Here is a 12,713-nt window from a genome sequence, read left to right as displayed (position 1 = left end):
ATATGGGGTCATAGCCCCAGTACTTATAGGGCACATGTCTCTATTCTACCCTCGGCATAGGCACTGAGCCCAGTCCAAATGAGTTCTGGGGGGCACTTTGCAAGTGCACAACAGCCTCCATTGTAAGTCTATGCCTTGGCCCCAGACACACCACCTGGGGCGGAGCCATCATTGTGGAAGGCAGGCACAGTCCTATTCAGGTGCAGGTGCTACTTCTCCCACCACTTCAAATCAAGACCAGGCCTGTTCAGCCTAGCGCTGACTCATCTAGACTCTCTGGAGCCACTGCACCTCCTCAGCCCTTGTCACTCCAATGCCAGACAGTCAATACAAAACAGGCAGGCACGAAGACACATAGCACACAGAAGTGCCTACTTCTAAAAGTGGCTTTTCTAAAATAGAGATAATAAACCTGCGAACACCAATACGCAGCATTTTTTACCACTATTCCAAACATACCAAACATAATCACGCTACCCCTCTCATGTCAGGAATTACCACTGAAACCACCATTATCAGGGAACCTCAATGCATCCCTATGAGAGGGCAGCCTCGCAGCCGTGAGAAACCAAATAGGCTGTGTGGCACTACTAGGACATGCTGCACAGTTAAGCCATTTGCCCTTTCCTTTTAAATGCACAGCACCCTTCCCATAGGGCAAGCTCGGGCCTACCTTAGGGGTGACCGATATGTAGTAAAAGTGGAGTCATAGACGTGGCAACCTCCTTTAGTGCCACGACACTGCTGCAGCAAACTGCGCACGCAGGTAGGCCTGAGACCGGTTTGAAAGGCTACTTTGGGGGTGACGCAAGCAGCGCTGCAAGCCCACCAGAAGCATTTCATTTGCTGGACCTGGATATATGAGATACCACTGTACAAGGGACTGATAGGTACATTAAATATGCCAAACAGGTGTAGACCAATCTCACCAAGTTTCACATAGAGAGCACATCCACTTAGCACTGATCATTAGTGATAAAGTGCCCAGAGTCCTAAAACCACAAACAGTAGGTCAGGAAAAATACAGTGGGAAGGCAAAAAGTTCTGGGATGACCCTGTAAAAAGGGCCAAGTCCAACATACTTTCCGATTTTTGGAGATTTTGCATCCCCTGACGTTCGAATGTTGGGGTCAAAAGACCTGGGGCTTCACCCGTCATCCAAAAGTGAAGCAAGAACCTTGGACATAAAATTCAACAGTGACCTTTATTTCAAACCACAAATAAAGTCAATTACATCTATATGCTTTGCATTATTGAAATCCTTAAAGAAGACATAAAACTTTCTTCCAGGACATACGGGTAAAATAGTGGTACATGCCCTGGTTAATGCAAGGTTGGATTATACTAATGTATCATATTTCGAACTTCCTGTAGGGCTTCTAAATAGGCTTCAGTTGGTGTAAAATGAAACAGCTCACCTAATTCTGAATAGACCAAAGAGTCAATCTTCCAGGCAGTACCTTAAATAGCTGCATTGGCTCCCCAATAAATCAAAGGATTATATACAAGGCCCTAATAATCACCTGTAGAGCACTGCATCAAACAGGTACTCTTTGCTTGCAGAGACGATCATGGAAATATGCCCCTAATAGGGCACTTCGTTCTTCCAGTCAACGTGTGATCCACATACAAGGAAAGGAGGACGATCCTTCTCCTACCTCACAGCCAAAATATGGAACTTTGTGTCAAACGTTCTGAGAGACCCAGAGTCTGAGAAGTCTTTTGAATCAGAATTGAAAACACATCTGTTTAGGGAACTCATAGAAGAGGTCTAAAAATGAGTTGAGGTGGTGCTTGATTCACAAAGGAAAAGCTGTCCCTGTGAAAAGGTTTACACTTCGGGACTCATGTTGTGGCATTGGGAGGGACAATTACTGGTATGGGGGACCAGTACATGATCCTCCCAATGACCTGCAAAACAAGAAACCTTTTCTTTACCTTTTTATTTTTTGTGCAAACGCAACTTTAAAATCCATTTTGCCATATGAAAAATGTAAGCTCAGGGACAGAAATCTACAGTCTCTTGCAGGTTACCATCCCTTCGTTCAAGTCAATTGCAGCTAGCAGAATAATAAGACCTGACCAAATTATATCAATTGGCCTGGTCACTTTGCAACCCTCTGCAAATGGACAATGTGAAATGTGACCTCTTTGTACATAGGTTACAAAGCACATTCATCACTCTTTGCAGACCTTTCTGTGTGCAATTTTGACTTCCAGGTTTGTGAACATTTATTTACACATTGGGCTCCAAATCTATGGGCAGGTTTCCTTACAATTGTTGCAAAAGTACTTGGTGCATGGCACAGAACTGCCTCTATTCTGTCTTTGTAATAAAACCCGATTTATGCAAAACTGAAGTAAAATATATTTCACAGAAACTGGTCAGAGCTTTGAAGTGAATTGTATGACAAAATAAAACAAAATATTCTCACATTCATTGCATTTTTAATTGAAATGTTTATTTTCTAATCAAACGATTACTAAAAACAGAGCAGCACATTTCAAATCTATTAATTTCACCTTTAAACTAAACAAATAATAAAAACGAGACATGAAGTTCGGTGAAGGCTGGGTGTTATGTCTGTAAAGACATAGACCCCACCTTTTCTTTAATTGAGGTTTGATAGCGTTCATGTAAAGCTCTTACAAGAGCTAGTGAGCTGAATAAACTTTGAATCAATGTGCAAAAAGAACGACAAAAGTCACATGTGATATACATCGTATACAAAACATAAAAGATAGTCTCTAACAAGCATTTCTTTACCGGAAGAATTGAAGACATACATTCTCTTAGTTGATGTATCAGTGAAAATGTAGCAGTCAATGTGTGGACCCCCCTGGAAACAGAGAAAAGTGTTGTACGTGACAGCTGCGTCCAATACTGGTGAAAATCACTGGACGCAAATTTATAACTAATTAATCAAACTGAAAGTCATTGATGTATCGTCACTTGCAGTTCTGAAAATCTGGTAAGGATGGATTATTCCTCCTGTTCCTACATTGAACACTGCTGGTATAGGAGGATGTATTGCATATTGTATAGGATTTGGAGCTCTTGGAGAAAAGAAACAATAATGAGTGGACATAAACATACACTATAAGGGTGACAAGGAAATGTAGGAGGTATCAGAGCATAGTCACTACCCTGAGGTTTTAGTCTGGGTTTCACATGGCTTTTTTGCAGTTACAATGTTGACAGTAAATTTGCTATAAAAATAGTACATATTGTGGGAGTCAATTTCAACAAAATAACATGATTCGGCGTTTACCACATTTTTCGTTTTAGCGTATTTAGAATCAAGCAATGTACAACAGAATGGGTTCATATGTTTATGTTTCACTTTCCTCAAAGACTTCCTCTGTCGTCTCCCCACAAGTTAAACCCCCGTCGCTGCTTTCAGAGAAACTTCTCCTGCTGTAATATTGCTTAGGAACATTGTTGTGAGAGTCAGAGACCACATTCACAGTCACGTGTATGAGCTGGACGCTGGAGGGCCGCTTTACTTTTAGATAGAAAATGCTGCTATCGAAATATTTCTTTTTTTCTTTGGAGCATTTCTTCAAGTGACTGCTTTTCTTCCCAAAATAACAATCCGCAGATGGAAAATAGTTTGATAGTAAAAGTGTCCACTGTTTTCCGAGTTCAGCCTTCACCTGTCAGAAGACAACATGTTATTGGATATGTAATTTTTGTGGTACACAGGCCGACAATAAATACAATGATTCAGTAGGAAGCCATGATTTAGTCTGTATGTGACCATCTCCGTCCATGTTAAAGGTAGAGCTGTCTGGCCTAGTTTCACAAGAACTGTGATTACGTATCACTAAAGATTATATTCTGGTAAGAGTGCATTTCCTTAGAATCAATTGCTAAGGCAAATACTGCATAATGCATTTCACTGTACTACCTCAGCAACAGTTATCCAAGAAAGTTAACACAGGTGTACTCATGGATATTGATACACTCACACTTTTTTGTTTTATATGCGATTTGATTTTTTGATGCAAAGAAGTACTGAGATTCACAACTTCAGAATCGAATGCGTTAAGTGTAAAAGATAATTGTTAATGTTAATGTTATGGGTGCCTTATATAGCGCTCGGCTACTCCGAAAAGTGTCCCGGCGCTTTCTGACCCATAGCTGAAACAGAAAGGAAAAGATAAAAAGGGAAGCAGACCTGTTATTGACCATAGAGCCAAGTTTTCAAACCTTTTCTAAAGGCCAAAAGGTTCGAAGTACAACGGAGCACCGGGGGGAGGGTGTTCCACAACTTAGGAGCAATTTCCTCATTTACAGTGGTTTAACACCATTCATCCAGCATGACTCCAGGCCAGCAGTCACAGCATGACAGAAAACTCCCTTATGAGCTGAACAGACCCTGCAGATTTACAAGCACCGAAGCCCTCTACTTCGTACATAATAGGAATTAACACTACACATTACCGAGTGCCCCGGTGGCTCCTCGAGCTGGCAGTTCTTTCGCCTTCGTTAATTATATACCACATGCATTAGACTGCATAACCTTGTTGGTTTAACATACCTCACAGTGGAAGACTCATTGCTCTGTGTCGACCAGGGCTTTAAAGGATGAAAAAAATGGGGGAGTCTCTCATAGGGGCATGGCGGATGTAATTAAGGGCGTGGCTTAAAACCGTTAAGCTAAAATCTGTACTTAGCATAGCGTGCTTCCCCACTTGTATTCCGATGGGTCTGTCCATTCATTCAGATATATTACACAAGAAGTAACATTTACACCTACAACAAGCCAGGGCTACTGGCTATGTCAATGATTGTAAATTGTATAAGATAAACAAGTAAATATGACATCCTTGTATATAACAGGTGTGTTATCGACACAGGAGGGCAGATTTGAAAGAAAGTGAAGCATCTGTAGAGATGCAGCAGTTTCCCTGTCCCACCCTACGATACCCTTGTGCCACCATGGATGCGCTGTATTTACAATACGGCGCACCATGGCGCAAAGATTGACAGATGCGCCAGAAGCCATGCATTGCTGGGTTCATGTTGCAAGCCCGAATCATCTCCAGCAATGCATAGGGAGGCCTGTCCTCATTGTGCTGCATCACTCCTTACGTCTGCTCCTAGCAGGCGTAAGGTTTTGACGCAGCAGTGGCATCCTAGAAGTGGGGCATTGAAATCTTGTAGATTTCACTGCGTCAGTGCTACATGGATTTTTGCTTGGGAACGCCCACCCTGCATACATTATACCTGACGCAAGTATAATGTGATGCAGGGCTTTACAACTTGAAGCATCTCCCTAGATGCATCACTATGTAAATGGGCCACATTTTTACACTGTCGCTGCATCACAAAAAGTGCCGCAACAGCAGCGCAAAATGACACAAGGGCCTTGGAAATCTGTCCCCAGAGTTCTAATAAATCCCCATTATCATATCTCATATGTTCATTCATGTTTTCAGCCTGACATTTTACCATGATTACCACATGTACTCTCTAAGAGTTGCATGTAGAGACAATGTTAAGAAACATACAGGCGTGTTACCGACACTCATCCATTCTTGAATTCACTCTTGCTAAGCTACAAGGGCTTTTCTTTACACCCAGGTAGATGTTACAACAAGGGTGAATACCATTACTCAAATCAATCTAACACACAGAATATCCAGTTGAGCGCGGGCCCTTTTAACTAGGAACACAAACGGTTCACAGACACGCAAAGTCTGGCATCTTTATTACTTGAAAGGGTAACTCACATGACCGTACCGTTCCAGTTATCCAATTGGTTATGTTGTTTGTACTGATTGAATTTGTTTATGAACATTGGGGTTTTGCTAACATGGGTGACTTGTGGGGGGGGGGCAGCTGACCGCAGGGAGGTACCCCCCCAGTTTGGGGGGGTCCACGGTGGTTGGCGGGCCTCACGTGGCCATTTTGATATTGGGCTTGTTTATTTTTAGCCCAAAAGGAGCTCAAGCATAAATGCTTTCAGCTCCTGCTCCCAGCAACCATTTTAGGTTTGGTGACCTGGTGGCTGGGAGCTTAGGCTAAGGTAGTTTTTGTGATAGTCTTTGTGCTTTTAGGTTAGGCTTATTTACGAGTTTATAGCCTTAGCAGTATTTGCGTTGCGGAATGGCAGATGAAGATTATCGTGTTCTCGAGGCCATCCGGCTCCTTAGCAAGGCGGCCCTGATGGACTTCGTTATTGGAGATGTGGCGGGCCGTCGCACCCGGTTCGGCAGGCCTCCGGGGCGTGGCAGCGGCGGGTGCTGCCTGTACGTAAGCGTAAGCGTGCCTGTAAGTGGCCATGCATCATATCGGTAAGTGAACGGGGGCACCCGCGCATGAAGAAGGCAGCCCCAATTCGGTCTTTGCAGTCTGGGCAGGAGGGAATGTCTGAGGCAGTTGGTGGGAGGAGTGTTGGGGCGGAGATGCGGGGTATGGAGCAGGCGGCATTCAGGGAGCCTGTGGAGCGCTCCTTTTCATCCCCCGCGTTGAGAGTGAAGCGCGGGTGAGGTCGGGTTTTAGGCGGCGCGCGTCGTCGCTGCCTGCCTCTCACCTAATGATGGTGATGGATGAGGCAGTGCGGGTCAAGGACACGGTCGGGGATATGGCGGGCGGGGCAGCATATCAAAACCCGATTCTTGAGAGCGGGGTGTGTTTGCCCTCCTCTGTGCATGCTCTGGTCAAATCTAGGCGTAGTAGCAGCGCAGAGGGAGGGAGAGGTTGGGGCACTTTTGGCTTGTACGCAGGAGTGGGGAATTTATCAGGAAATATATCCCCTGGGAATAAGGGTAGTACAGGACTGGGGGCGGAGGTGGAATTTGACGGAGGCTATGGGCAGATGTCTAGCCATCTGCTTTTCTCGCCCACATGTCCTTTGAAGGGGGAGACGGTTTCTTTAGGAGGGAGCTCTCTAGGATAGGGTGAGTGGGCACAGGTGGGAGGGTGGAGCAGTCACCAGAAAGCAGGTCCTTCTCATGAGTCTGGGGGTTTGGGGCTTGCCCTCGTTCAAGTTTGGGTGGCCTGGGTGCGCCTATCAGGGGTGATGAAGACATGTTTTTGGGTGCATGGGGACAGAGGAGCTGGGTTAGGGGTTCAGAAGGAGCGGTCAGTGGAGTTGGATCCTGCTGGGGATGACCCGGCCTAGAAGGGCTTGAACATTTTCCCTTCATGGGGGCAAGGGGTTTGAGGTATGAGGGGACTCTCTGAGGATGTTCGTGTAATTCGGCATGGGGGGTGCATGAGGTTTGCCATTGAAAAAGGGGGGTCAGGTGGAGGGGTGCAGGCAGGGTTTGGGGGTACCTTGGTGGTGGGGGGGAGGTCAGGTCTGGGGCCTGCGTCCACAGTGGTGCAGGCAATGCTGGAATGGAGTGGGGAGGAGGAAGGGGGTAATCCCCCCGGTAACTGTGGCTTGGTCGGGGCTTTCCTGGGGCAGGCGGGCTAAGGATTTTGCTTGCAGTTTGCAGGGGGTAGGTTTTTCAGTTAGTAGTCGGAACCAGCACACCAGTCCACACTTTTCTTTGCAGGGCAGGGAGCGTGGCAGTGCTGTGGACTCGGTAGGGTGTGGTATGGCCCAAGTACACAGAGGTGAAGGGAGGGTGAGGCCTTGCATGGCACATTCCGTATCAGCAGGGGATCCCGTCTCGGCCAGCACACAAAGGTACGGCTCGCCCTCGCTGGCCCCAACATCAGGCAGGTCAAAATGGTTAGACTTACCAACGGGAAGGGATTTCCAAAGAGGTCAACGCATGGGGGAGCACCGGCGGGTACAGTAGGCCCCCCCGCAAGGAGGACATTCAGGGGCCGTTAGGACCAGTTGGGGTCATGCGGGGTCCGGTAAGGCCCACGCTGTTGAGGTACTCTAGGGTGAGGAGCCAATTTTAATTGATTATGATGAAGACAGCCCAGAGGAAGGGGAATTGCGGGACAGCGAGAAGGGGGGGGCCCTCTCACGTGTCTCATAGTTTTTTACAGGTTACGAGTGCGGTGTCACAAACACATGCAGTGGCAGCAGGATCCAAGAGAGAGCGCGGCCCATCGGTGAGGGCTCCTCGTACAGGGGATCAATATGAGAAGTTGGCACGGCGGTCGGAGTCCGTCCGAGCATCCTCCTTAGAGCCAGGTGAGACTGCTAGAACACAGGCCAAACGTTAAATGGGGTCTGTGAGGACGGAGGGAGGGGAGTAGGGTGGTGACGGAGGGGAGATATGTTAAAGATAAAGGGGTAGGCACTGGAGATGGGGGACTAGCGCTGGGTACCAAGGTTGAGAGCGAGACTAACACAGATGCAGCGGGGGAGGTAAGGAACCTTTGGAAAGTAAGGACTAGAAACTACCTTACATGGGGGTGACAAATCCTTTAGGTGCCCATTTAATGCTGGCAACTAAGGAGCGCATATGAAAAGGAGAATACGTTGAAATATTGCTTTTCCTTCATAGGGAGGTAAGGTTCAAGAAGGGCTCTCAGGAAGAAAAGTATGAGTTGGCCAAGCGCCCTAAAGTACCATTGACCATTGAGAACTGGACAGCAGGGTTTTTGATTTACGCTAGCGTATACTATGAGAAGTTCCCTGAGCGCAGTGTGGCTATATTTAAGTATATGGATGTAATCCGGAAAGCCCAGATAAGTGGTGGTGGTTATACATGGGCCCAATATGACGAAGAGTTCCGGGCACGGATGGCATGAGACTCAGAGGCAAAATGGGGAGAGTTGGACACCGATTTATGGCAGCATACTAGGGGGCGGTGACTGGTGGTGAGAACATTTTTACAGCTAGTGGTCTGCCTTTAGTTTACCGGCCCATTCAAGGGAAGCCCACCCGGGGCGTGGTGGGAGGCGCTGCTGCGCCGCAAACGGGAATTGGGGCATACTGGGACTTCAATAAAGGATTATGTGCAAGGGAGTACTGCAAGTATCGCCCCACTAACCGTTGGGGCATTAAACCGCAGGGAGGACAGCAATGGCAGCAGCCAGGTGCAGGTACATCTGGCACTTCGCAGCAATTCCAGGGCGGTAGGGGGGGTAAGGGAGCATAGGGTACTGGGCCTAAAGGCTCCTATGCCAGTTAGGGTGACAAAGCTGGGAGAGGCATTGCAGGGATATGGGGATTTGGGGGCAAAACAGATGCTTTTGGATGGGTTTCAGTGGGGGTTTCATTTGGGCTACCGGGGACGAAGGCAGAGAAAGTGGGCAGATAACCTGAAATCAGCGGCAAAGCACAGCAGGGTGGTGCGAAAAAAAAAATGAGCAAGGAAGTGCGCGAAGGGAGGATGGCAGCCCTTTTGATGATTGGCCAATTGAGAATTTCATTATATCACCCATTGGAGTAGTGCCCAAAAAAAGAGGAAGGTCAGTACAGACTGATTCAGCACTTGTCATGGCTAGAGGGGTCTTCAGTGAACGATTTTATTGATGAGGAGGCTGCCTCGGTTTCATATTCCTCAGTTGACGTGGCCATGTCACTAGAAGTGACCGCGGGCGCAACTGCAGAGATGGAAAAATGTGATATTAAGTCGCCTTTTCAGTTGCTTCCTGTCCATCCAGATGATTAGGATCTTCTGGGAGTCTATTTTGAGGGTAAATGGTACGTGGACAAAGCATTACCGATGGGTTGCTCTATGTCATGTGCTTTATTTGAATGTTTCAGCACTTTCCTTCAGAGGCATTTCACACACCACACAGGTTACACGTTGGTAACACACTATTTGGACGACTTCTTCTTTGTCAGTTCCCCCAGCTCCGCGGAATGCCAGATAGCTCTGGACACTTTCCATGAGCGCATGGAGGAACTAGGTCTGCCTTTAGCACCTGAAAAGAGAATGGGACCTGCTACAGCCTTATTCTTTTTGGGAATTGAAATTGATTCTGTGACAAACAGTTGGTCAGGGCGGGGAGGACTTTTTTTAGGCGGTTGGGCCGGGCATTAGCAAGACAGCATTTGCCTCACCACCATGTCCGCTTGTCAGCAGGGGTGAAGGAGGATTTGTGTATGTGGTCAGTTTTTTAAAACTCCTGGCCCACTGGCAAAGGAGGGAGATGTCCAGTGGGATGTTCAAATGATCTCTGATGCAGCAGGCAGTGACGGTTTGGGCATATACTGGCAGGGCAGGTGGTGTGCAGAGAAGTGGCCGCAAGACTGGAGGGATGGGGGGAGGAGCATAACATTTCTGGAGCTCTTCCCGTTGCTGGTGGCATTGACCCTTAGGGAAGAGGAGTTTGCACAAAAAACGGTGCTTTTTCGTGTGGATAACATGGCAGTTGTGGAGATCGTCAATAGGCAGTCAGCCAGAGATGAACAGATTGGAAGTTGTTGCGAGTGTTTGTGCTGGGTTGCCTTAGACATGACATTTCATTCAGAGCCCTGCACATACCTGGTGTGGACAATGACAAAGCTGATCCTTTGTCTCATTCGCAGTGGGGGAGATTCCATGGGCTGGCCAAGGAGGTGGACAGGACACCGACCCCAATGCCGGAGCACTTTTGGTACGTTGGCAATGTAGGGTATTTCAATTGGTGGTAGGTTCACTGTCAGTGTCTACTCAGGCAGCAAATGCACTTGCATAGAAGGATTTCTTGGCATCTGGGGCTTGTAGGCGGGAGGAGTTATGGCGTCATTCTGAGGATGTGATCCAGTTTATCTTAGACCTCATTGAGAGTGGCCTTTACAGGGTTACTATCGCTGGGAAATTAGCAGGAATTTTCTTTTATGGGGAAACACTTTTGGGGCTATTCCCCTTCCACTGGTGCAGTGGGGAGGAGAATGCTCGAGGGTTGGGGTTAGGGAGCGGGGAGGGGTTCAGCTGTCCCGTTCCCACCGTTCTTGGCAGAATCTGGCATGTTTGTTGGAGGTTTTACCTGCGGCTTGCAGGGATGATTTTGTTTGCCACCCTTATGGCGTTCATGTTTTTTGGGCGTTTCGAGTCTCTGAGTTTCTGGGTACCAAATCAAACTTGGGCATTACTTGGCAAGAAGTGTTTTTCTCAGAAAAGGGTTTTCATATTTGGCTGGCTAGTTCGAAAACTGATCAGAGAAGCATTTGGAAAAGAGTGTAGTTAGAGACGGAGGCTCCCAGTTCTACTTGTCCTCTGCTTTTGGCCCGTTGCTGGAAGAATTTATTAGGAGGGGCTGGGAGGATTTAGTTTTACAGCATATCAATGGTGCACGGGTAACAGATTACCAACTTCGCATCATTCTGCGTAAAGCTTTGCAGAGGATTGGGTTGCACGGGGTGCAGTATGGGACTCATTCTTTTAGGATTGGGGCAGCGACTGAAGCACACAACAGGGGTTGGTCTCAAGGGGACATTATGGGGCTAGGGCGCTGGTCGTCAAACTGTTTTCAGCAATCTGTGCAAGGGGACACGGGGGAGGCGCATGCGTCATCCTCTTTGTTGTGAGTTTCATTCTATTTACTCTCTTTACAGGTTCTGTGGTTGGGCCCCACGTGAAGGAGTTGACTGTTTGGATAGTGGGGCATTCTTTCATCAAATGGGCAAAGGTTCAGGCATGCCAAAGTTATTTTAGAAAAATGTTGGGTTTCAATGAGCATCTTTTTAGAATTGTGTGGAAGGGCAAGGGAGGTATGCTTTGGAGGGAACTTAAACCATGTTTGAATAAAGCGATGGTGAGGGTCCAGTGCCCGGATATTTTGTTGATACATCTCAGTGAGAATGATCTTTGTGGAGTGAAAGGTGTGGTGTTGCTGAGGACAATGAAGAGGGATTTGTCCCTGTTAAAAAAGCGATGGCCGGCATGCCATGTTTTGTGAACTGAGTTGGTTCTGTGGAGGATTTGGAGAGGGGCAGTGAACCCCAGAGCTATCGACAGGTCACGGAGGAGGGTGAACTCTGAAATTTCTAGGTTTTGCCACAGTCTGGGGTTTGGGAGAGTGACACACAAAGACATTCATTTTGAGGCGGTGGAGTTTTTTAGGGATGATGGAGTACATTTATCCAGGCTTGGTATGGACTTGTATTTGCTGGAAATTGTAGAAGTATGGTCAAGATGCTTGAACGTTCAGAGGCATGGACATGGAGTCTGAAGGGTCGTTCCTATGTTGGGGGCAGAAAGGGGGGGCAGTGTACTCCCCCCGTTCTTTCTGTGTTGCAGGGGTATTTGAATTTTGACAGGTTTGGCAGAGGTTTGTTGATTAATTGTTAAGTTGGATTATCGACGGGGAAAAAATAGGTTGGTTATTTTTAGTTTGGTTACACAGGTTGGGTGATTGACAGCAGTAAAGGGGCAGGCAGGGGAGTTTGTTTAACGGACTGGTTGTATTTATAGGTTTATACTGGGTTATACGGTAATGTAATGTTTTGTATTGTTTGAAATGTTGTAATGTACGGGTGGGGGCAGGTTTAAATAAATTTTAGGGGAGGGGTTGGAGTGCACGGTTAGGTATGTGGTTTATTTATTGAGGTATAGTTTTGGAAGGCTTTTGCCGAGGTTTATTATATTGTGATGTGCACCTGTTCCCATGAAGCGGCCTTTTTCACACAATTCATTGTCCATGGTCTGCTTCCCTCCCCCCCTTTCTCCCAAGCAGAGGGGATCTGCTGCACGGTTTCAACATAAGCTGCATAAATTACATACAAGGGAAACCAGCCCACTGAGAATTAACAATCTTTGCTCACAATGATTTTGGTTGTTAGCATTTTTTAGCACAGCCTTTTGACCGATTGACTCACACGTATATATGGGATTGACCAGAGTTAATGGCTTCCATGGTT

At 47.0% G+C, this 12,713-nt stretch overlaps 1 protein-coding gene across 1 annotated transcript in view; it reads right to left on the bottom strand.

The window, feature by feature from the left end:
* Window positions 1-1,187: 1,187 nt before the first annotated feature.
* The window catches only part of GLP2R (glucagon like peptide 2 receptor), a 921,875-nt gene continuing 910,349 nt past the window's right edge, over window positions 1,188-12,713 (bottom strand). The window contains exon 13 of the mRNA XM_086930546.1: window positions 1,188-3,657. Within this exon, the coding sequence (XP_086786672.1) occupies window positions 3,334-3,657 (324 nt within the window). The 3' untranslated portion in view covers window positions 1,188-3,333. The remainder of the gene's footprint in view (window positions 3,658-12,713) is intronic.

Source organism: Lissotriton vulgaris, chromosome 7 (assembly GCF_964263255.1).
Source record: "Lissotriton vulgaris chromosome 7, aLisVul1.2, whole genome shotgun sequence".
NCBI classification, from domain to species: Eukaryota; Metazoa; Chordata; class Amphibia; order Caudata; family Salamandridae; genus Lissotriton; species Lissotriton vulgaris.
This window is presented reverse-complemented; position numbering and strand designations above follow the sequence as displayed.